General features: G+C 39.1%; 1 protein-coding gene across 5 annotated transcripts in view; it reads left to right on the top strand.

Annotated features, from left to right (window-relative positions):
* Nucleotides 1-25902, top strand: part of ptpro (protein tyrosine phosphatase receptor type O) — a 70953-nt gene that overhangs the window by 20367 nt on the left and 24684 nt on the right. For all 5 annotated transcript variants that reach the window (XM_042403051.1, XM_042403049.1, XM_042403048.1 and 2 more), the window contains exons 3-15: nt 450-605; nt 2741-2893; nt 6065-6595; nt 7044-7205; nt 7983-8179; nt 12239-12359; nt 13009-13202; nt 14314-14425; nt 15270-15433; nt 20102-20222; nt 22231-22364; nt 23903-24041; nt 24692-24812. In XM_042403051.1, coding sequence (XP_042258985.1) covers nt 450-605; nt 2741-2893; nt 6065-6595; nt 7044-7205; nt 7983-8179; nt 12239-12359; nt 13009-13202; nt 14314-14425; nt 15270-15433; nt 20102-20222; nt 22231-22364; nt 23903-24041; nt 24692-24812 — 2305 coding nt within the window. The remainder of the gene's footprint in view (nt 1-449; nt 606-2740; nt 2894-6064; nt 6596-7043; nt 7206-7982; nt 8180-12238; nt 12360-13008; nt 13203-14313; nt 14426-15269; nt 15434-20101; nt 20223-22230; nt 22365-23902; nt 24042-24691; nt 24813-25902) is intronic.

The raw sequence follows: 25902 nt of genomic DNA, 5'->3' as shown, positions 1-25902 counted from the left end.
GACCAGTTTCCTGCAGGAAACCACCAAGTCGTCGTCATAGAAACATCAAATATCACAGAGTTTATAAATGTGACTGTGTGGGATGATCCATGATGAGCTGTGCAGTTATTGAACAGTAATTACACAGTTCAGAGTGTGTTATCATCTTATATTACCACTATGATTGACATCAAAATCATTTTGAAACCCCCTTAAATATACACATTAATAATCTGAGTAGACGTCTAATGACTACACATCAACAATAACTTGACACCATGTATGAAGTTTGATTTAATTTCATGTAACAGAACCACAAATTGTTATATTTCATATTGGAACCAAAAGCCCATTTGACATAATTTCCATATGAGTTTTGTGTAAATTGGATTTTCTAGTTTCTCATCTGGACACGTTGGAGTGTTTAAGTCGTCCAGATGTTTGAAGTTTGTTGTGTTTTCTGTCGTCAGAGCCGTTGCCTCTTCAGAACGTTCAGATATCCGACTATAAAGAGTCTCCAGAGACCGGCGTGGTGTTTGAAATCGAGCCTCCAGCCGGTAACGTCTTCAGCAGAGTAAACATCAGCTACACCGAAGGACAAGAGAGACGCTCGATGCTTTATAAAGGTAAAGATGTTCGTTCAGAGGCTCTAAACTCTGTTGTTCTTAACTCAAGCATTTCTGTTTTACTTTTACTGTGAAAAGGGTTCTTATAATGATTTCTTTGTAAATTATAAATGGTTTTTCTCCTTTAAAACCTCTTAAACTACACAGAAAATGCATTAAAAACCTCTGATATATATTCCAATATATGAATTTGCCAAGTGCCAACCTCCAGGGCTGAAAAATGAAGCCAATGTAAAAGTGCCAAAAACTGCAGTTCCTCAAATGGCCACTTGAGGCTCCAAAAGTGAATCAACCCCCATCGACCTCCATGTTAAAATGTCCAACTTTACAGCAGAAATAAACACGTTTACAGCCTGGTACAAACAACGGTTTTGGTCTCTATAATAATCTCTCTATAATTAATTTCCCCGTTCTGACAACTCTGCGAAACACAAATAAAAATCCAAAAAAAAAAAAAAAATCTGTCAATCAATTTTTATTTATGTAACGCCAAATCACAACAAAGTCACCTCAGGGCACTTTTCACATAGAGCAGGTCTAAACCGTACTCTAATTTACACCCAACGATTCCCCCATCAGGAGCACTTGGCGACTTTAACGGGTAGAAACCTCAAGCAGAACCCGGCTCTTGGTGGGCGCCATCTGCTTTGACCGGTTGGGTTGAGAGAGAGAAAGAAAGAGGGAAAGGGGAGGGGGGGGACAGAATAACAACAATCATAACAATAACAAAAATAATAATAATAAGTAGCAATAGCCAGGGAAGGATGCCAACAGGACCGCGAAGGACCGCGAAGGCTCGGCCTGCATCCCAGGGTTTCCTGTGAGATGAGGAAGCATATACAAGGTGAATAGAATTGGTCCAAGTACAGAACCTTGTGGAACTCCGTGTCTAACTTTTGCCTTCACGGAGGATTCATCATTAACATGTACAAACTGAAATCGATCCGATAAATAGGACTTAAACCAGCTTAATGCAGTTCCTTTAATGCCAATTAAATGTTCCAGTCTCTGCAAAAGGATTTGATGGTCAATTGTGTTGAATGCAGCACTAAGATCTAACAGGACAAGTATAGAGACAAATCCTTTGTCTGATGCAGTTAGGAGGTCATTTGTGACTTTCACCAGTGCTGTCTCTGTGCTATGATGCCTCTAAATCCTGACTGAAAATCCTCAAATAAACTATTGTTATGTAGAAAGTCACATAACTGATTAGAGACTGCTTTCTCAAGGATCTTGGATAGAAATGGAAGGTTAGATATAGGTCTATAATTGGCTAAAACACCTGAATCAAGAGTAGGCTTCTTAAGAAGAGGTTTAATTACAGCTACTTTAAAGGACTGTGGTACATAGCCTGTTACTAAAGACAGATTGATCATATCTAGTAAACTGTGTCAGTAATAAACATTAATAATTGCCCACGCTGAAAAACCACAATATTGATACAACTCCAAACCACAGAAGTTGCTTAAGTCAGGAATTAGTAAGAAATCTAATGTAAGAATGAACACTGAAGGATTGTTTGGTTCAAGTTAAGAGATTCTTGTTTCGTTTTTAACCCTTAAAACCACCTGAAACTGTAGATAATCCAACAAAAAATAAAAGTAAACTTAACGTGAAACTAATATTTTGCCAGAAAAAAGAAAAAGATTTTTCATTAATAATCTCTTCAATGTGAAGTGTAGTAGGGCTGTCACAATATCAGATCTTCACTAAATGATTATCGTGGCCAGAAGAATTCACAATAATGATATTATCACGATATCCATAGAAAAGCCCATTGCTGTACCTGTCAATGGTTACGTATTTAATGGGAATTTAAGTGGACAATTAATGGATAATGTGCAGTAATTGTTTGTAATTTGTTCATTAATACATCGTTATGGATTATCTGCTTTATTTTGAATTTCAGATGAAGTTTTTATTTTTCAATTTCATGTTTATTAGTTACTTTTACTTTATTTAAAAGTTAAATTCAGGACTTTAACTTGTTCTGGAGTATTTTATCACCATGTTGCCACTTTTGCTCTAAAATGTAATATTTGTGTATGAAAGTTATAATCCTGCATCTCAGTGTCATTATCATGCAGATTCTTTAATTCTTTAAAGATATATTTTCTCTTTTTGTTTGTTTGTAGATTTCTACAAAGGGAAAACGGTGTTCAAGCACTGGTTACCGGGGATGTGTTACCGTAACATCACCTTCCAGCTGATCTCAGAGGCCACCGTGTACCAGACCGCCATGGTTACGCAGAGTGACATCACACACACGCCGCTCCATCACAGGACAGGTAAACACTGAGTGACATCACAGTTCAGCGATGTATCGTCATTTCGTCATGAGTCCTCTAATATTTTGCACATTTGTTTTGCACTTATTGTGCACATTTTCAGTTTGTGCATGAAGGCTCATCATATATGTATATTTGTTCCAACACTGTAGCTGTGACACGTGCTGGGCTCCATACGTTATGAATATTAAAATGATAAATTAGTGGTTAAAGCTATAATATGTAATTATTCCACATTAAAATGTGTAAAAACAACTAGACCTGTGTTATATATGTTGTTGAGTTGTGTACTTACATTATCCCAAATGTTTCCAACAATGTTCAAACTCAGAGAAATCTGTAATTTAATCAAAGTAACGGACCGTTTCATTTGGTCGCCTGTCGATGGCGTCATACCTCCTCTACCAAAGAGTAAACACGCACCAGATGCATACGGCGGCGCTGTGTTTGTCCGCTACAATGGCGTCTACCAAAGAGTAACTTACACACATACAAGATAATACATCGGCGTTGTGGTTGTTCCACACAAACTGTTATAAATGGACTTTTATTCAGTTTTAAGTCACATTTTCATGATAAATTTAGGTGGTTTTTAACTATATCTTTTAGCCGGAAGAAGGATTTTAGTCATTGGACGTCTGGATCTTAAGTTATCAGAGAAATAAACTGGACAAACGTTAGCAGCAGCTCAGCTAACAGCAACTCCAGGAAGTCCGGTGGTCACCGAACATCGTCGGAGAAACACTGATTTTTTAGATGAAACAGCTTTATTCAGTGTTTTTACCTGTAATCTGCGGGTCGGTTTGTTCTGGAGAGGAGGAGACCTCTGCGGGTAAAAACATCCTGAATGATGAACACTGGAGTAATCCTATCCCGCTGAAGCTGCTTATTTAACAACGAAGACAACAACTCCCATGATCCCTTGCTGCTTCACACCGTCATCACACTCCGTCTGTTGTTATTGTTTTGATTGAGACGCCTAGCGGCTGAAATTACATATTGTACGTTTAATGTTTTAAAAACATGAACAGAAATACAAGAAATTTTCATGATATCAATTTATTTTTGTTTTAATTGTTTAACTGTATCATAAATTTCTCCATGAAGCACTTTGGTCACATTCACACCTGTTCTGTGTAAATGTTCTTTTTTTTAATTGAGTTCAATTTGATAATTCATGTTTCTATTCTGGATATTTGCTACAGATGCAGCTCGTGTGTCTGAGCTTCAGTCGTTTATGAATCTCTCATGTTCAGATAATAAAATGAGAAATGTTTCAGTCTCAGAGCTCATTCATCAGTGTGAAGAGACGTGAGAACAGTAATGAAATGTCTGCTGGTGTTTATATCGTATCAATAATGCAGAACCCGGGGGGGGGGGGGGGGGCGTCTCTCTATGAGTCAGACTGTGTACTCTCATTAGTCTGCTGCTGTTTTTCTAACGATGCTCTGCTGAGAGGATGACATTTTACAAAACATAAATCATCAGTTTACTGTGATGATGATGCTGAATTTTACACCAATAACTGAACATTTCCAGTAACATGTTTCCACCTGCGTCACGTCCTTTTTAACCCCCCAGAGGAGCAGTTTATGGTAACTGTTATCAAGCCTCCAGACTACAACCAACAATAACATACAATCAAAAGTTCAATAAACAAATTACACATGGTAGTTTTAAAGCCTTTTTATGGGACCATTTGTTAGCAAAAAAACTATTAAAATAAATTAAACTACAACAACAGGACCACTACAGACTGTATGGGTTGTAGCTGCTGCAGTAGTCGACCAATCACACATTAAACTGAAGAACGCTTGCTGTGATTGGCCGTGAGCAAAACCATGCAAGTAGTCATTTTTTTTCTAGTTCTGGGTACAAAAAGGATTAAATGCAGGAATCATTTGACTGGAGATTTGGATGCTACTTGGTACTGAGTTATTTCAGTCGATACCTTTTAAAGGTATTGATTACCAATATGCAGACCTATTAGGTATCGATACTGAAAACTGATCAGCATGAAAAACGTCTGGCGTCCCACAGAAACACGAGCTCCAAATATCCAAAATAAATACATGAATTATCAAGTTAAACTTATTTAAAGAGCACATTGACAAATAAAAGGTTTTGACCAAAGTGCTTCACAGAGAAATTTAAGATACAGTTAAATAATGAAAACATGAATCAATATGCAGCTGTAACAGACAAAAGTAAAACAAATTGATTGTATATTTAAAATGAAGTGGACTCAAAAGCAGTCGTATGAAGGCGGGTCTTTAATGTGCTGATAGACAGTGACTGTTTCCTGATTTAAATGATCATAATTTATCAGGCAAATTTCTTGTGTTTCTGTTTGTGTTTTTTACAACATGAAACACTAATTAATCATTTCAATATCGATAATGTACGGAGGCCCGCAAATGCCACATAGAGAAAAAATAACTACAGTTATTGTACTACTTCCTGAATATATAACAACCCTCCTTCTCCAGGATTTTTTCCTTACAGCAAAGGGAAAACATTTCTTATAGCAAAAATAAATAAATAGTGAAATCAGCAGACGTTTAATGGAACCAGTTGACCGAACTGTGAACAAATCTGGTGTAAAAACATGTCTGAAAGAAAACAGCAGCACCTGCCTGTAGCTGATATTACATCAGCACATCTGATCAGCTTCTGTTGGTGTCAGCATGTTTCCATCTGTCAGATTAGCAGAAAGTAGCAAAGGAAAAAAAAAAACTCAAGAGATCCACTTAAAAATACGATGTTGTTGCTCCAAACAGGATTTAAATGACAGGAGGAGCAGTGAGTTCACTTTGACAGACAGTTGCTCTTTGTAGCTGTAACTATTAGTGGGACGGAGGTGAAAACATACAGATCAGATTGTTCCACATCTTGTGTATAAAAAGGTCAAAGAGCTGCAGAGCCACATGTTTCTAAAAGTGTTTGTATGAATATTTGCATGTTCCAGGTCAATATTTTATACAAATTGATATAAACCTGTAGCAGCTTTTCTCATTTAGAATACATTTTCTTTCTCTTTTATATTATTTAGGATGAATATTGTGTATATTTGGACTGTTATTCACCACAGCGCTGAGACTAATTCCTTGTGTGTGCAAACCTACTTGGCAGTAAACCTGGTTCTGATTCTGGTTTGTCTCTCCTCCACAGTGCCGTACCCCCCCCTCAACATTTCCCGTAAGATCGTGGACCTGAGCCAGAGGGCGGCGCCGGGCGAAGCCCCCAACAGCGTCCCTCCTGAGGGGATCCAGGAGAGCCGGCACTCCTCCCGCCAAGCCCGGGACGTCCCACTGATGGAGGAGGAGCAGGAGGAGGAGGAGGAGGAGATTCACACTGAGGAGGGCGAGGAGAACATGTCCGAGGAGGCGGCTGGAGATGCCACTCAGGTTCCCTTCAACCTGACGGCCGCCGCCGCCGCCGCCAACAACACAACAGAGGCCGCCTCTCAGAGCGACTGGCTGGACCCGACCGAGGCGTCTCCTGCCGACAGGGAGGACGAGTTCGTCAACGCCGAGGTACCAGAGTACGAAGACTCCAATGAGCCGGGCTCAGCCATGGGCGTCCCCCCCGAAGCCTCCGTCCTGCCCACAAAGCTGCCCCCCATCCTGCTGGAGCTGCGCTGGCTGCCGCCCAGACCCCCCACCAGCTACGACGGCTTCAACATCTACATCTACAGAGACGGTGAGCAGAGAGGGAGACATATTTAACCTGAAATAAACATCAGATTATGCTGTTTAAGACTGTTTCAATAGTAAACATTACTTTTGCATGTTGTTAATTTATGTTCAAAGTGCACAGACGAATAATGTGTGCATGTTCATAGTTTTTTCTTGAGCATGAAAATTTATTTCTGACAGTAGTTTAAAAAAATCACAACTTAAGGTCCATTTATTAGTTTCCTCTGCAGCTTTGACCCACATCTCATGGTCCTCCTTAGTCCGCTTTTTACTTTTTTATCTTTAGATTGTAAAGAATCAACGCCAAATTCCTAAATGTATCAAAATTTTTCCTAAATAAGATGCATTTAAAACAGAACTCTAAGTGTAAAATTAGAGTCTTGTGCTCATACGATATACAAAACAACACTGAACGGACCCGAGAGCCTCGTCTGTCCCGCTCTGTTTTCCAGGTAACTCGACAGAAACGGCCACCGTGGATGAAAACACTCACGAGTTCTTCACCGAGTTAACGGAGCCGGGAACGTACCGAGTGCAGGTCACCACGCTCAGCTCGTCTGGAGACTGTGAGGCCAGAGAGAGCGCCGCCGACACCGGCTTCACCTTCTACCTCAGTATGTTGAGCAGTCAGCGAGCAGTAATCAATCACTGTGGTATCCGCCTTATTTTACCAGGAAATTACATTAAGTCAATCAATTAATCATGATGTAATTTTGATGAGATTATAAGGGGATAATTATTGGATAAATTGATGGATTGTAATATATTAAGACATTCTTAATTGCATTGATTTTTAAGAGTAAAAACTCCAAAACATCAGAAAAGGTATAAATTAAAAGATGGTTTTCATGTTTTAAAAATTTTTTAAGTAGTTTAACCTTTTTAGACCTTTTTTAAAGGGTTTAAAATTTAGATAATCTGTTTAAAATTCCTTGAAATATTACAATCCATTAATATATCCATCAATTAACACCGTAATTAAGCAAAATTAAGTCAAAAAGTACAAATTAAAGGAGTAGAAACCCCTTAATCATGCAGAAATATTAAACATTAAAAACCCATCAACATACATGTTTTTTAATCTTTAAAATTTACAGAATAGCGTGAAACCACACTTGAAAAGTTAAATTCTAAGAGTTTTTACTCTTTAAAACCCCTGAACCCATGCAGGTGTTTTTTTTTAAGGTTTTTTAAATTTATAGAACAGCCTGAAACCAGAATTCTCTTTAATTGAAAAGTTGAGGATTCCTTTTTAATTACTCAATTTTACTCCTTAAAATCCACTGAAACAGGTCTGATAGCCCATCAGACATACATGAATATGTTACAATCCCTTATATTTCCTAGCTGGTGTCTGCATCTTTGCAGTAAAATGTATTGAATTGTTCCAGGTCCTGGCGGCGAGCTGTTGGAGGAGCTCCGGGAGCGTCCGCAGGCGGTTAGCATCAGACTGCTGGACTCCAGCACCGCTGCCGTGTCCTGGGCTCCGTCCTCCGAGAGACACAACGGCAGCCTGGTGTCGGTCATCTCTACAACCTGCTTCAAACCCAGCCTGAGCCAGAGGATGGAGAACACTTACTGCAGTGAGGTAACACTCATCTGTCTCACCAACAACTTTTGAACCTTTGAACACTTGAAATATGTTAGTTAACATTTTTTCACAGATTACATTTGCATCATCTCCAGCTCTGAAGCTTTTCTAACATTTGTATTAAGTCCCTTTACCACCGATCACCAAAACTCACACTTCTGCTTCTCTGAATCATAACTCGGTCAAATCTGAACACACAGACATGAAACACATACTGACATCATTCAGTGTGACTTACACTTCCCGAGGATATCATCATATCTGATGTCCATTGCCAATAAACATCCATAAATCCACTTAGAAACCAGAGATAAGAGGCTGCAGAACCTGCCTGAGAATCATCACAGTGATCCAGTGATAGTTGTCTGTACATCATGTTACACTGCAGGAGCTGCTGACAGCTGATTCACAAGACTTTTAACATAGATTATTTGACTAAATTTGAACAAATATAGGCTAAGGAAAACAAATCAGTGCTAGTTGTGTAATACTTCCTGTTTAAATCTCCCAAAAGACTATTGGAACTGTAATTTCCTGACAATTAACTAAATCAGTTCATCAGATATATAGAAATATCCTCATCACTTCATTCATACTGTCAATTTAACCATAATGATGGTATTAATGTGTTTAACAGCTTTTCTGTACAGTTTAAGGGGTTTTTATGGTGTAAAAAAACTCAACAATTAGCATGAAAGTCATCCTTAAGTCATCATTAGTTTATACCTTAAAAAAATATGTGTTAATTAAAGCTAAGTCCAGAGTGGCTTTAATGCTGTTTGATGCCTTTAAACCTCCTTAACATATGAGAATCCATTAATTTTCAATTTAATTAAACATTTTGAGTTCATTGATGAGGCAACAAACCCTGAATTTTCATTCCTCTTCACAAATTAATTTTATTATTTTAAGTATAAATTAAGTGTTTTTGGGGGTAATTAGTAGATTCTTAAGGTATTTTTTTTACAATCCTTAATAGTTGGTCAAATGGGGCTCAACTAGCCCACAGCTAACCTCTAAAGCATTATGGGAAGTGTAGTTCTAAAATTTGGACCATGATTATCCCCCAAATTGAAATCAAAAAGTAAGAATCAGAGTCAAAATGTGTCAAACAAAACCAGCAGAAAACAAACATCTGAAAGTTTATGGACTGCTGGTGTTGAATCTTTAATCTGTTCTCTGTGAATCAGCCTCCGATGAAGTTTGGAAAATGTTCCAGACAGTAAATGTGGGAACTGACTCGGCTTATGTTCGACTGTGAAAACACAAACGAGGCGTGAAGCGCTTTACTTCCAGACTCCGGCTGTTTGAACAGACTTTGTTTGTGTTGATAACAGGGACAGGTGTGACCCGACCAGCCGATCTGTCTATCTGAACCAGTGTTCAATGTTTGTGATTCACAATATTCCACATTTTATTCATTTAAAAACAAAGCAGCTTTAGGTTTCATGAAAATCCATCTGCTGCATTCAGGAAATACAGGCAGTTTAGTAAATGTTGTGGCATACATCATGTAAATATGAGTATACATGATAAAAATAATATTTACCCCTGTTAAAGAGTTTTTTTGTTTTTGTCACTGCAGATATTAAAGTAATAGTTTTAATGAATATGACAAAATATTCAGAGATTTCAATAATAGCGAAGAGTAATACTGTCACAATTAAATCATAATGTTACTGTTTACCACAACAGAGTAGTGAAATAAACTTTTTATTCTTAAAATATTATAACTTTTAAAATTACAACATATTTGCTTAATATTGCAACCTTTTCTCTTAAATTACAGCTTTATTTTCACTTTTCATGTGAAATATTCTCATAAAGTTACAACTTTATTCTCAAAAAATTATCTTTGTAAAATTATTACTGCATGTCATTACAACATCTTGTAAATTACAGCTTAATTTTAAAAATATGACTTTTTATTGTAAATTACGACTTTATTTTCAAAACAGTCCAGCTTTTCTCCTAAAATATTTCAGACTAATAAAGACCGGCCCCAAAAACGGAAAAAAAACAAGGCTTGATAAACTCCTGGCGCCAATTACATAGTAGTTACCTGGATGTAACTCTGGTGCTATGAGTACATGCGTCGCCCTCTAGCTGACCGTCACAGAGAAGGAGACGGAGGAGATGCAATATCGTTTAAATACGGGGATAACGGCGTATAATTTAATAATAATAATGGCGGTAGCAATACTACATGAGCATGGGTAACCAGGCTAACTTGGCTAACCTCTATTAGCATGCTACTTGCTACCCACATGCTACAGCTAAGTGGTGCGCTGCCAAAATGTTGCGGGTGGAACTCAAGCGCTAGAATTATTGTTCCACATGTAATTACCGTAATTACAAGTACAGAACAAATGGAAGCGAGTCAAGTCAAAATGTATTTGTATAGCACATTTAGAACAACCACAGTTGACCAAAGTGCTGAACGGATTAAAATACCGAAATAAATAAATATAAAAGTTAATAACAAATAAGAATAAAATAAAATAACAGACATAATAATAAAAGAATTGTGGCACAATAGAAGATGAAGTCAAGGTGTCAAGCTCAACTCATTGAATGAAACGAGAAGAGGAGGATCTTCAGCAGCGACTATAAAGTTTCAGCGTCTGAGCAGTTTTTATATGAATAGTTAAGCTGTTCCAGAGATTAGGGGCAGCCACCGCAAAGGCTCGGTCGCCTCTTTTTGTGCCTGGATCTCAGAACATCCAAGAGCATCTGGTTGGTCGACCTCAGTGCTCTAACTCGAGTATGATGATGCAGGAGTTCTGCCAGATAAGGTGGCGCCAGCCCATTTAAAGCCATAAAAGCCAGCAATAAAATCTTCAAATCAATCCTAAAATGGACAGGAAGCCAGTGGAGAGAGGCCATACTGGTGTTATGTGGTCATGTTTCCTTTTTCCAGTTAGAGGACGAGTGGCTGCATTTTGTACTAACTGCAGTTGATGAAGAGACAGCTGTCCTACACCCACATCCAAAGAATTACAATAATCTAACTGAGAGGTAATAAAAACCTGAATAACTCTCTTGAAATCTTTGGGAGAGAGAAAGGACCATACCTTGGCTTAAAGTCTTGACTGAAAAAAGCTAGTTTTGACAACTGAACTAGTTTATCAGAAGCAGATCAGAATACAAGGAGGCTTCGTACTCAAATATGAGCAAATATACTTATCAAACAGAGGGAATTAGAAATAAAGGCCTCTCTCTAATATAAACCTGCTGCCATTAAATGTCTGGTACCCTCTGCAGTTGAGGTCAATAAGGGCCCTGGCGACTATTAGAGGAAATACAGTAATATGTTGAAATAGGAGGAATTTTTTTTTTCATAAAATTTCAGCTTTATGACATACATTAAAATTTTTTTCTCAAAATCTTGCATCTTTATTGTCATAATATTAAAACTTCTTTCCCAGAAATTACAATTCTTTTCTCCAAATATTTGCTTTTTTTTTAAATTACACCGTTATTGTAACTTATCGTAACTATCGTAACTTTTTTCTCATCAATTATGACTTTATTCTTGAACAATTACAATTTTATGCTTATAGATTCCGACTCAAAAAAATGTATTCTCGAAAATTGTGCTTTTTTTTACTGTAAAATGTGTATTCATCACAATTTTATTTCTTAAAATTTTGCATCTTTATTCTCATATCACAGCTTCTTTCTCATATATTACAACTATGAGATCCTTACCTTTATTACAATGTTATTACAATATATTGTAATTTTATTATTTTTTGTAAATTACAACTTTTTCTAGAATTTTCAGACTTTATCTTTAAAAATTATAATTTTATCCTTATAGATTAGAAGGTTTTTCTCAAAATATTACAACCAATTTTTTCTCATAAATTACAGCTCTTCTCAAAAATAATATAGCATTATTTTAAACTTGCAAATCAATTATTGTGTTACAACTTTTACTCTGATACTCTGTCATAGTTGAACATTTACTGTCACAGGTTTGACCCCTCACCTGTGAGGTTTCAGCGCTGAAAGAAGCACCAACTGATTTTCTGTTTGATGACTTTTTCGTAGGAAAACTCGACGAGTGACATCATCACTAACCTGACCCCCGGGGCTCAGTACAGAGTGGTGGTATATCACACCAACGGACCCCTCATCAGCCCCCCGTCTGAACCCGTCATCATCGATATAGGTGAGCGCTGCGTCGTATCCTGCACCTACATCTAGAGCTTTTCTAGTTCATGTTACCTTTCTTTAAGTTTGTCAGGTATGTAGTAATAATGATTTCAAAGATGATTCTAAGGGCGTTTTTTACACCTGTAGTTCGTTTGCTCTGGTCTGTATCAGTGGATGAGTTGGTTCAGCTCAGAGACATAATGCAGCACCACAAGCTCTGCAAGAACACTCACTTCACTCATTGGTCAGATGTGTCTGGGGCGGGAACAAGAACGTAAACACAGGAAGAAGGACCTGAAGGAGGTTCACTGGCCAAATAGAATGTATTACATTGCACCAGTCCAGGTCCAACCTCGATTCATTCTCTGGCTAGTTGTTAGCAACTGTTAAATTCACTCATCTACATCCAACTATGCAAAGCTCACATGGCTACAGGAGCCGTTTCGCTCAAACTTGGGGAGTACATCTGACAGTCTGGTCGGATTGAGGTTGGATCACATTCCCACCGGACCGAGACCCCCTCCTCCAAAGGGTCTTGGTGTGGTTTTTTTGGTCTGCACCCAAGTGCCTTTACTGTGTTCAGACCTGCACAAACGAATCACACCAAGAGGGAAAACAAACCAGAGTTTGATTTAACCGCAGGTGTTAAAACACCCTTGTGTTAGAGCCCACAGGTGTGCGTGAGCTGGGTGTTTACGCTCTGAGCCCGACAGCGGTGATCCTGAGCTGGCAGCGTCCGTACCACGTTGCCTTCCGCAAGTACGTCCTCCAGACCTTCTTCTTCAACCCCGTCACCTATGCCTCCGAGTGGACCACCTACTACGAGATCGCCGCCACTGCCTCCGTCATCGCATCAGTGGTAACACACACACACACACACACACACACACACACACACACACACACACACACACACACACACTCCAGAAACAGAAATAACAAAACTCGGATACATATTCAGTTAGACGTAATGAAGTCTAGTTTTTGCAAAAGACTTCATGAGATTTTGTGCTTGCCTATAGAGCTGACTGGTACATGAGCATGGCTGATATTAATTATGATGTTGTAGTTTATTATATAATGTATATTAGTTTATTATATAATGTATGTTTTTTTTAAACTGTGAGGAAAAGAGGTGAAGTGAGGGTGCAATGGAGAAACGTGAGCAGCAATTTTTCAAAATTTCCTGATTCACATGACTTTTAATGGAGACCATTTGACAAAATGTAAACAAATGTGGACTAAGAAAAACAAATCAGAGCTCTGGTTGTGTTATACTTCCTGTTTGAATCTCCCAAAGCATTATGGGATTTGTAATTTCCTGCCAATTATCTGATAAATCCATCAGCTAATTGTTGATGATTAAAAAATATGCTCATCTGTTCATTCATACCGTCAATTTACCCTTCAATAATGACTGAATTGAGGTATTTAACAGGATTTTTTTTTTTAGCATGAAAGCCATCCTTTAATTTATACCTTGTTATAAATCAAATTCAGCATACTTCTAATAGAGACACTTTGCCAAAATATAAACAAATATCGTTTAACATAAGTAAGCTAACTCATTGAATTCATAGCAAACGTTATACTTCCTGTTTACATCCCCCAAAGCATTGTGGGAACAGTAGTTCAAACTGTGAGCATGATTATCCCCCATTAATAACAGGAGAGACATAATCCATGAATGTGAATGTTTTTCAGTATTTTCATGACACTGATCATCAATGCTGAGAGTCTTATATCTCTGGTACACTGACACTCTCCTCTATCCATCATATTCACATGTTTGTCATGTGTTGTTAGAAACTAGTTGACAAACAGACTGAAAACTCAGTTATGACAGTTTAAATTTGCTGTTTTTGCAAATAAACATTCCAGGACTGAACATGTGGAGCAGTGACGGATTTTCAGTCTGAGCTATTTGACCTGCTGCAGGGCTTCAGTTTTTCTTCTGTGTTTTCTCTCAGAGGGTGACGGATCTGCTGCCGGCTTGGTATTACAATTTTCGCGTTTCCATGGTGACGTGGGGCGACCCGCCGCTCAGCTGCTGCGACAGCTCCACTGTCAGCTTTGTAACAGGTACTAAGATATGTGTCATTAGAGCGAATCCGAGGACTGTTTCTGCAAAATTACCAATTTTCATCTTCTCATAATTCAATTAGTCTTTGATAACCTGTCATGCAGTCTCCGTGGTAATAACTTAATCTGTGATTTTAATTAAACTATTAGCAGACAATGTCTTAATGTCTTGTGCTTTTGTGATAGTAATTGTGTGCAGTTAATAAATTAGACTCTTAACAATTATACAACTGACAGAAATTACTTAGTTTTCAGTGTTTAGTTTTATGTGTCAAACTACATTTTAGTATATTAGATTATCTCTGGAAAACTCTATAAGAAACAACCGAATATACAAATACAAAGCTACACTCTGACAACTAATTTCTCAGTTAAAGAATCATTTAGAATCTAATTTACTAGGATTTTTTTGTATATTAACAACTACGTATGAACCCAAATAAAATGAATCAGCACTCACCAACTAAACCAACTTTTTTCTGTTTGTTGTTATAAATTATACCAAATTGCACTGTTGTCTCTGTAAAATGTCCTGAATTGTTAACTGCAAATTTCTCAGAAATGTCCAGGAAATAAGTATAAAATGAAGGGACCTGTGAAATATACAGTATTTTATATATGTTACTGATGCAGCAAGAAATGGTGGCTGTTACTTAAATTGTCGTGTGCAGGCTTTACACTTAACATATGTTGATTTTTAACAACTTAACCTCTAAATGATGTGATGAGTCAACACTGCCACAGACATGTTTTTAATAGGGTGTAAGAAAGACATCTAAACCAGGTTCCTACAAATAAAAAAGACTTCTGATGTAAATAAAATCCTCCCCTCTGTGATCTGCAGCTCCTGAAGCTCCGCACATCTCTTCGGTGGATTACTCTCACGGCGTTCTGTACGTTCGGTGGACGTACGGCGAGTTGTTCATCACCCTTTCTCACTCCAGGATGCTGCACTGGCAGGTGGTGGCCGTCGGCAAGAAAGGCCCCAAGGAGAGCTACTCCATCGATGTGAGTCATCCATCCATCCATCAATCCATCCATCAATCCATCCATCCATCCATCAATCCATCCATCCATGCATCAATCCATCCATGCATCCATCCATCCATCCATGCATCAATCCATCCATGCATCCATCCATCCATCCATCCATCCATCAATCCATCCATGCATCCATCCATCCATCCATCCATCAATCCATCCATCCATCCATCAATCCATCCATCCATCCATCCATCCATCCATCCATCATCCATCCATGCATCCATCCATCCATCTATTCATGCATCCATCCATCCATCATCCATCCATGCATCCATCCATCCATCCATCCATGCATCCATCCATCCATGCATCCATCCATCCATCCATCCATGCATCCATCAATCCATCCATCCATCCATGCATCCATCCATGCATCCATCCATCCATGCATCCATCCATGCATCCATCCATGCATCCATCCATCCATCCATGCATCCATCAATCCATCCATCCATCCATGCATCCATCCATGCATCCATCCATCCATGCATCCATCCATGCATCCATCCATCCATGCATCCATCAATCCATCCATCCATCCATGCATCCATCCATGCATCCATCCATCCATGCATCCATCCATCCATCCATCCATCCATGCATCCATCAATCCATCCATCCATCCATCCATCCATCCATGCATCCATCAATCCATCAATCCATCCATCCATCCATCCATCCATCCATCCATGCATCCATCCATGCATCCATCCATCCATGCATCCATCCATCCATCCATCCATCCATGCATCCATCCATCCATCCATCCATCCATCCATCCATGCATCCATCAATCCATCCATCCATCCATGCATCCATCCATGCATCCATCCATCCATGCATCCATCCATCCATCCATCCATCCATGCATCCATCAATCCATCCATCCATCCATCCATCCATCCATGCATCCATCCATGCATCCATCCATCCATGCATCCATCCATGCATCCATCCATCCATGCATCCATCCATGCATCCATCCATGCATCCATCCATCAGTCAAAATGATTTATTAATTTATGTTTGAACATTAAAAAGTACAATTTTTATAAAAGACATAAAGATTTTACCTCTGTATACTCCACCATATACAAATTCTACAGTGAGCAAACTCTTGTGCAGGGGAGGTAGGAAGCTAAAAATTGATACAAAGACGACAAAAATCCAAAATTCAAGACAAGATCAACAGAAATATTCAAATAAATATAATGAGGGATGGAAACTACAAAATCAAAAGACGATGAAGCAAATTATAAATTACGGAATATAAAGAAAAATGTGCTGAATACCTTCATTTCTTCTTTAAAATTGTATTAATTTAATCATTAATAATAATTCAATTGAATTTAATGGAATTTTAGGGGGGTCATTTACAGATAAATTAAGGATGTTTTTAATTGATCGTCTGCATTATATAAGGGCTTATTAACTGAACAAGTTCCATGAAATGCCTTCATCTCTCAGTGAGAGTGTATACCATATTAATCTTTAATTGATAATTAAATATTCAATTCTATATATTCTTCAAATATTTCAAATAAATGTGTAAATTAAGGGGAAAGTCATGCGCAAGGATTTTCAAACGAAAAGACAAACCAGAGATCTCTGGCTACGATACCAAACAGCTGGATTTTCTGTGTTTTCAGCAGTAAATTAAAGATGAATTAATGGTATTTTAAGGGATTCTTGTTTCATCACAACGCTCCGTGCACAAAGCAGCTCCATACACAAATAAATAAATGTTTTTCCCAGCTCACTGTGGAAGAAGTCGACCTGAACTCCATCCAACAGCTTAGCGGTGAGCTGGCTGTAACAGCAGCACATTAATGAACATGAACTTACAGCTTCTAAACTGTCTGTTTTTTGTAGTTTCCTTAAAGATTTCTCGGTTTGGGAACGTTAGAAACGTTCTGGTCATTTTCGTCTCCTCTGGGAACACTTGGACTGCGGCTCCGGGCCTCATCAGGTGTTCTGGAGGCTGTTCTGAAGGTTCATCAGGTTTGTTAAGTGGTCACACAAACACCATAACGACAGCAGTTTCACGTGTAGACGAACTATAAGCTTCTGTCGTGTGTTTGTTAGTGTTTGAAGCTGTTTAGCGGCTCAGACTCTGCAACAGCAGCTTGTTAGTTTGTGGTCGGGCCGAGCAGGTATTGATTATCTCCTCTGGGTGCGTTGGATGGTCCAATTAGCAGCAGAGTGATGGCCTGCTGTCTGTGCTGCAGGAGCTGCAGCTCCTCTTCTCCTCCATGAGGCCAATTATGATCCAGCAGCAACTGTTTCAGGGTCGGAGGTGCTGTTTGAGGTTTAATTGGCGCGACTGAAGGCGCCCACGTTCCCACAGAAACTGTTGGACTTCAGTTTAAAAGTGTGTGAGACGTCAGGGATGGAAGCAACTATAATACACTGTAGAATATAACACAGATACAGTATTTATCATTGATTATTTTATATCAGATTTTTCATTAAATCTAGAAAACAGCTCAAAACCCCCAAATATTCCGTTTACAGCCTGTAACAGTTTGATGTTCAAGCTTTTTTGTTTGATAAATGATTTTGAGGTTGTTTCTAGGTGGAGTCTAGGGTTGTCCAGTTTGTTGCTATGGTATTACTAAATGGTTACTAGGTGGTTACTATGTAGTTTTTGGCAGTTTGTCAGTAACAGGTGGTACTAGGGTTGTTATTGGTTGCTATGGTGTTTCTGTGTAGTTGCTAGGGTGTTCTTTGTGGTTACTAAGGTTCTAATAGGGGGTTGGAAGAGCATTCCAAGTGGTTGCTATTGTTTTAAAAATTTTCTTCTTAATAACCATTAAACAATAGAGACCGGAGCCGAAGTATCAAAATTTAACAGAATTTATTTTCTTGTACAAGAAGGAGAGTTTCACAATGCAACACACAGGAAAAAGGCTCCAGCGCTTACAACAGGGTTTTATTACTGTTCTTTTCTTAATCTATCAAATACAGACTTATAGATAACATCATGTCTGTTTTCAGTTCTCCTGTCCAGGAGCCATCCTGCCCAACTGACCCCTGGATGACCCGTCTCACTCTGTCTCCAATGAATTTTAATTTCTACATCTTCCTCTTTACAAATATAATACTGAACTTCCTTTAACCTTCGCTGATAAGTCTGCTGATGATGTTGCAGAGTTGCAGTACAAGACGGGAACAATTCATCATGATTTAGATAAAAAAGTAACACTCATACACAGTGCTATCATCATTTTTATAACAGCTATGGCAGCTGCAACTGTGTTATTGGTGGTTGCTAGGTCTGCACAAGGTGGTTGCTATGGCATTTCTGTGTGTGATTCAGAGTGGTTGCTAGGGTGCAAAATGGTGGTTGCTAGGGCGTTCCGCATGATTGCTGTTGCATTTATGAGTGGTTGCTATATGGCTGCTACACTGTTACTAGCGGTTACTAGGTAGATACAAGATGGTTGCTATGGAGTTTTAGGCAGTTGCAAGGGTGGTACCAGGTGGTTGCTATGGTGTTTATGTGGTTGCTAGGGTGTTCTATGTGGTTACTAGGGTTCTAATAAGTGGTCGCAACCGCTGCAAGTGGTTGCTATGGAAGCTACAACTGTGTTATTGATGGTTGCTAAAGCTGTACAAGGTCTGTTGCTAGGTCTGGTTGCCAGTGGGTTGCTATGGCATTTTTGAGTGGTTACTGGAGTGTTCCACATGGTTGGTGGTGTGTTTCTTGGTTGCTATGGGGGTGCTGCACTGTGACTGGCAGTTACTAGGTGGGTATGATGTGGTCGCTATGGTGTTCTTGGTGGTTGCTAGGGCGATATGAAACATTAGTGTTAATTTAACTTTGACAATAATGAAACCTCATCATTCATCCCAGTAAAGCTGATTTGATTTTTGGATTAATTTCTTATGTAAAGTGAATTATGTCAGTTGCTCTTTGTTTATATTCAACAAAATGATTGAACAAACATTTATAATTAATCATTTTAATGTCGTCGTCATTTTCATATGATGAAGCATCTTAAACTTCAGTTTGACGTCATCTTCCATCTCCAGAGGAGTTTTATTGAACTGTTTATATTCACCAGAACACACGAGGTTGAGTTTGTTTCTTTCCTTATAAACTTCTGTAAAGCTCATTTAAAAAAAAAAAAAAAAAAGTATATATTTTAAATGCTGCACACAATCCAAACAGCGCTGCTATGATCAAACCTCCACAGAGATCTGATGATTCAAAGAAAAATGGAGATCAGTGCTGGAACATCCTCTTAGTGACTGAACAGTGAAACAAACTGATGTGAGGATTTAAGGATTTACACAAAGCTGTTTATAGTTTGTCTTTTCAGGAGGGATTAAGTCATATTTTGGGAACAGTCGCACTCTTTCATGTTGTCTTTTTTCATCCTTAATCAGAAGGTTTTATCACATTAAAACTGCATCTTTTAACCGTTTTTGGATCAAAAGGAAACTAGACACCAGTTTTTCTGAATGTTTGGTGTCGAGTCAGAATGAAAAACATTAAACTCAGTAAAGGCAGAAAGAGAGAAAATAAAGAGTATATAATAAAGAAATGATGTTGTAGTAATGTGTGTGTGTGTGTGTGTGTGTGTGTGTGTGTGTGTGTGTGTGTGTGTGTGTGTGTGTGTGTGTCAGGTGACTCGTAACGTGATGCGGGCCAGCCTCCCTCTGCCTCCGGGTGACATCTACAACCTGACGGTGACGGCGTGCACCGAGCGCAGCAGCAACACCTCCATGCCGAACATCATCAAACTAGGTCAGCGCACACACACACACACACACACACACACAAACATCTGGCAAACAGCTGTTAATAAATAAATGTATCAAAGGTGAGCTCACCTGCAGGACATCAAACCTCCCAAACATTCAAAGTCAACATAAGATTTATTATCAAACCAAACAAATTGATCCGAGACCGAAGTGGGAAGCGACGTGACATCACAGGTGATGATGTCACAGGTGATGATGTCACAGCGTTGGGCGTTACAACTGAAGGATCTGATCACATGACCAGCAGTCCTTAATGTGACGTGAATGTGAAATGAAACAGTGAATATAGATCAAGGAGCAAAAAGATGGAAAAATAATTCTGCTGATTTTCTATATTTGTCTTCATGTTTGGATCCAAACCGACATCAAACTGATCTACTAACAAGTGTTGATATATCATCTTAATCTCTAAACAAACTAACGTGACCAAACTCTTCATGATGAAGGAACATGTGACCAGTGCAGCGGTGTTTTTAATCAGATATATCAGCTTTGATACACACACGATACTCGTTAGATCAGTTCATCGTTGGTTTGAAGACTTGAAAACATGAAGACTGTCAAGTTATGTTCTTAGTTTCTGTGCAGCTTCCCTGCTTGAAAGGGATCGACGTCTCTACCCGGAGATCTTGAGCTGGATCGCACTCGATGGCCAAACAGCTGCTTTTATTTTGGCGGGCTCAGCGATTCAGCTTGTCGTTGCATCAGGTGAAAAACCTGAATTTAGAAACCAAACAGAAAAGAAAATGTATAACAATATAAACACACTAAACGCTGACTCACTCTTGGCTCAATATCAGATCCTGAAATGCATTGTACTGCCTTTCAACATAAGTGTTAAATCAGCGCTTTAAGCAACCGTAATACTTCAAATGCATTTAACAAACATCCTCGTTTCCAGCGTTAACAGGTTCACGAATAGATTTTCAACTAACAAACACTAAACACTCTCTCTTTGGACACTAAAGAGTTAAATTATTCCCCGTGCTATTAAACTAGCATGAGTCCAGTTTAGCTCCGCAGCAGCAGCAACAGCAGCAGCGGCGGCGGCGGCGGCGGCGGCGGCGGCGGCGGCGGTGGCAGCGGTGGTCTCCGACAGGGAAACTCTCTCTGGTCACTTTAGAGTTCTGCATCTTACCGGCTGCCTCTCGTATCCCGCACAGTCTTTCTGTTCCTCACAACACCGTCCAGACCTTTGACAGCATCTTCTAGCTTTGTGTTTCTAACATGTTACACTCGTAATGCTCCAGACGGCGCTCCGCAGCATGTTACTGTCCGTTCTGCTCTTGAATGTTCTGTTCGTCTGTGGATTTTATTCCATTATTTTCCTTATTTTGACAAAGACAAATCAGCAGAATGATCCTTTAAAGTGGAGCCTGTGACTCCTGATCCTCTAAAGACAAAGACGTCTCACTCTGTTGGAGTTTAAGGAACTACAGAAACACTCTGGTTTTACAGCGCTGTTACAGAGTGGAGCTTCTTCCCTCACAGAGGATCTTTGGTCCAGTACAGACACAGAAACAGACAGAAGAGTCTCATTTTGTCATTAAGTAACTCACAGAATTAATTAATGAGCTGCTCCTCAACATGTTTGTGTTTTTACTTTGATGCTGCACAGACTCACTCAGGCTGCGTTTTCTGATCTGAACGCAGCTTTAACGTCCGACAGGTGGAATAAACCTGCAGCTGAATGTCTCCTCTAAACTCTTCACAGGTCGACAGAAAACAACAAAGTAAAAATAATACTCTCCTCTCCCCACAGCTACGTGCAGCCGAGTTATTTTCACCCTGAAAGTGAATATGAAACTTAATTTTTTTCCACTTCCTCTTCTGAGCGTGCTCAAGTATTTTTATCCTGAGAGGAAGTGTCAGCGTGCGGCTCGGCTCGGCTCGGCTCGGCTCTGGTCTGACCTGGTTTTTCTTTCTCACCTGCGGGTTTGAGTTTCATACGAGCACAGATTGAAGGTTTTTTTGTTGTTTTGTTCACACAGAGCCGGCTCCTCCCAGGTCTCTGTACGCCGTGAACGCCACTCACTCGTCTGTGACTCTGCTGTGGAGCGAGGAGGGAGTGGTGGACTACTACCAGGTCCTCTGTAAGCCCAACAAAGCCAGCAAGGAGTTCAAGGTAAAACCGCCGCTCATATGATCATTTATTATAATAAACTGTCTTTGTACAGCAGCTTTCATACACATACAGAGTGATTCACATACATGTCATAGAAAACATTAAAGGCTCTTAATGAACAGGAGAATGTAAACGAGCAATAAACGACGTTTGACACAGTTCTGCTTTATAATCATTTGTCCTCCAGACGTCTCTGTGTTGACTGTTGGTACATTTATATAGTCAGTAACCTGATCCACAGTATTAAAGTAACATAACTGGATTACTGTCTGTTACTTCTGGATATTGACGTGCTTATGTGGGCTCGAACTAACCAATGACATCATGACATCCACCCGTCAATCAATCTTCAGCTGTTATCAGCTCAGATTGGTTACGACGCGCTCGCTGTTTCAACGTTCAAACCACAGTATAGGAGTCAGACGCTCTGGAAGACGACAGAGCGGCGTAAACCGTAGAGAACATACATACCGTACGTGTGCTTTTATTCAGATGGATGCGTGTGAAACGTCTGAGTTTCCGCTGACTCATCACTCAGTGACACACAGTCGCCTCGGTGGAGAGCAGCTATATGTGTTAAAGCTGTCTCTGTACTGTACACTACTGCTGCAGCTCTGTTTATGCTGTCACAGTGTGGAACGAGCGTCTCCCAACCTGCTAATAATTCCCATTTCTACTAAATGTATCTGTAATCTGATTACTTCTTTTTTTTCTGTAACTTTAACAGAATACAGTCACTTTAATTAACGCTGTTCCACGTGTCCAAACTATCAAACATCCAACAGATAGAACAGCTGAGATCAGAGCTGTTAACTGCTGATGAACTGAAGTCAGTGTGAACTTGAGCGTCACAACAATCAAGACAAGACCTAAATACAACATTTTAAAAAAGGTGTTTTACATCATTTAATTTAATTGTGACTTTTTGTTGTTAGTTTCCTGAAATCTGAGCAGGAAATGAAGCGAGTAGCTGCTTAACAAACTGTTAGAAATAATATAAAAGATACATACCGAGGAAAAAGACAAGTAAAACTGAATTTGTTGATTAAAAACGTGACCGTCTGCAACATTTAGCAACAAACTTGCTGATTAAACTGTTTAAACTTTACAAAACCTGAAGTGTAACGACGGTGACTTCCTGTAGTTTACACAAGACGAGTGTCTCCCTCATGATCATTATCGTTGTTACACTTCAGTTTTTATATAAATGAACCGTGTTGATTTAGAGGGCCGGCAGGTCATCAATCAGTTTATCTTTAATTTAACGTGTGTCAAACATTGTGATGATGTAATTTCAAAATAAAATTCTCTTCTGAAGTTTATTACAACCCACAATGTAAAAGTAGTTTTTAACTTTTCTTGGAGCTTTTTTTAGTCATGTATGGAGCGAAATATGTGAAGTTTTTACTGTTTTTACACAATATAAAGAGTCCTGCTCCCCAGAGGATCAACTCTGATCTTTCTTCTTCGTCAGTTTTAGGAGGAAGAAGAGTTTGTGATCTTTTATGAGTTTGCGTTTTGTTTCTCGTCTCCTTCAGGCTCGGGAGCCTCAGACGTCCAGCTCTCACGTGGTGACGATTTCTGGTTTGGCGCCGTCGTCCACCTACAACTGCACCGTCACCAGCTTCAGCTACAGCACGCCCAGCAAGCCGGCGCACATCACCATCACCACCATCGGTAGGTGGTTCATCCCAGACCTGATGGAGCTCACAGCTCCACTCACCCAGGACTCCAGTTAAACTATGTTCAGTCTCTTTGGAACAAGTCATTTTCTTCTCCTCTGCAGACATTTAATATCTTTTCTAATGTCAATCAATCAGAAACAGTTTGATTATTGATTCATTTATAAGCTATAAGATATTTTGGTGATTTTTTTCCCAAAACTTTCCAGTTTGCAGAATTCTTCTTGGTATTTATTTGTTGTTAAAAATATTTCTCAGCCCAGCGGCTAATAAACACCCGTCCATCTGTGGACTAGTTAGCTTAGCTAATGCTACTATGCTAATAGAGTTGCTAAGATGGACCGAACAACATCTGATGTCTGATTGAACATTTTGAGCCACGTTAGCAGTTCGACTCTGCAGTTTAAACTGAAAATAAGACATAAAATGCTGCTCTGAGGATAATTATGAGATATTATGATGTACGACCATCGTAGTAACACAAGCTAAACTAAAATCTAAAAACATGACTAACATGGGTTTCAGGCTGCTGAAGATGCTCTTTAAATACTCTGTGATTTAAAACTTTCTCCAGAGTTACAGACACATGATGTCAGTGATGAAGCTCTGTGAGGTCTTCATCAGTGTGTTTGTGTGTTTCTGCAGCTAAAGAGATGAATCCCAGCGTGGCGGCCATCTCGGCTCTGGCCGTCCTCAGCATCCTGCTGGTCAGCCTGCTGGTTCTGTTCCTGCTGGTTCTCCGGAAGAAACACCTTCAGATGACCAGGTAGTGAACTCGTCACTGTCTGTCGACACGTTTAACAGAAGTTTTTACAGACTGAAGCTCCGGCCGGACGCAGCGTTTGGCTGTTTTTTGCCTTTGTGATGCTGAACGCTGCGGTTTAGTTTGTAGGTTTGAGTCCGTTTTTCTGGGAAAAGAAGCCCCGCCCACCGGCGTCAGTGTAAATCCTGAGCTCTTCATCTCACCTGGAAACGTTTTCATTCCAGATTATTTATTCTCTGAGAAGAAGCTGTCAATCAAAATATTCAACAACATCTGAATCTCCTGTTTGTCGGTTTGACAGAGACTCAAACTGCAGCTGACGTTTAATTTAAAGGAAAAATTAAAAAAGATGATACAGCGCTGGATGAAAAAACAGAAGCACCACATGAAAAAGAGGAAATAACCTCATCGTGTGTTTTGTTCAGTGCAGCCACTTGTTCACTATTCGTGGTTATTAGACTTCTTTTTTTTTTCAACTGTCAACTTTAATGGTCACAAAACCTTTTGAGTTGAAAAGTTCCCAACAATAAAACTAATAAGCCACTCTGTGGGTGTTTGTCCTCTTTTAAACTATCTGCTGACCTCAACTTTAAGCTCTGTGGGTTTGAATTCATGTCACGTTTTTATTCTGGGAAACTGTCACACTTTCATATTTATGAACAATCGGCATGAAAAAGCTCGATGATGTGACGGTTTACAGCCAGCAGAGCTTCATATCAGCGTGTTAGTGACATTAACATCTTTAAAGAGAGAAAAACATTCAATACATAAAAAATAAGACATTAAATTGTACAATAAATCACCATTATCAGAGGGTTTTTTTTACTTTTAAGTCAAATTATGTGATGATAAGTTATAATTTTGTGGTTAAATGTTTATTTTGTTATGTTGTTTGTTATATGTTAAGTCACAATGTTAAGATAGTAAAACATAACTTTGATGTTCTAATTCATAATGATGAGATACTCAGTCACAAGTTGTACTTTGTATCAAAAAATATGAGATCAAAAGTTTATTATAAGTTACAAGTTATAAATCTTTACTTGAAGGGACGATTATCTGGAAGTCGAGTTTGAGTCAAAACTTTTAACTT

Source organism: Thunnus maccoyii, chromosome 23, assembly GCF_910596095.1.
Source record: "Thunnus maccoyii chromosome 23, fThuMac1.1, whole genome shotgun sequence".
NCBI lineage: Eukaryota > Metazoa > Chordata > Actinopteri > Scombriformes > Scombridae > Thunnus > Thunnus maccoyii.
The sequence above is the reverse complement of the archived record's forward strand: the minus strand, read 5'-3'. Positions and strand labels throughout refer to the sequence as shown.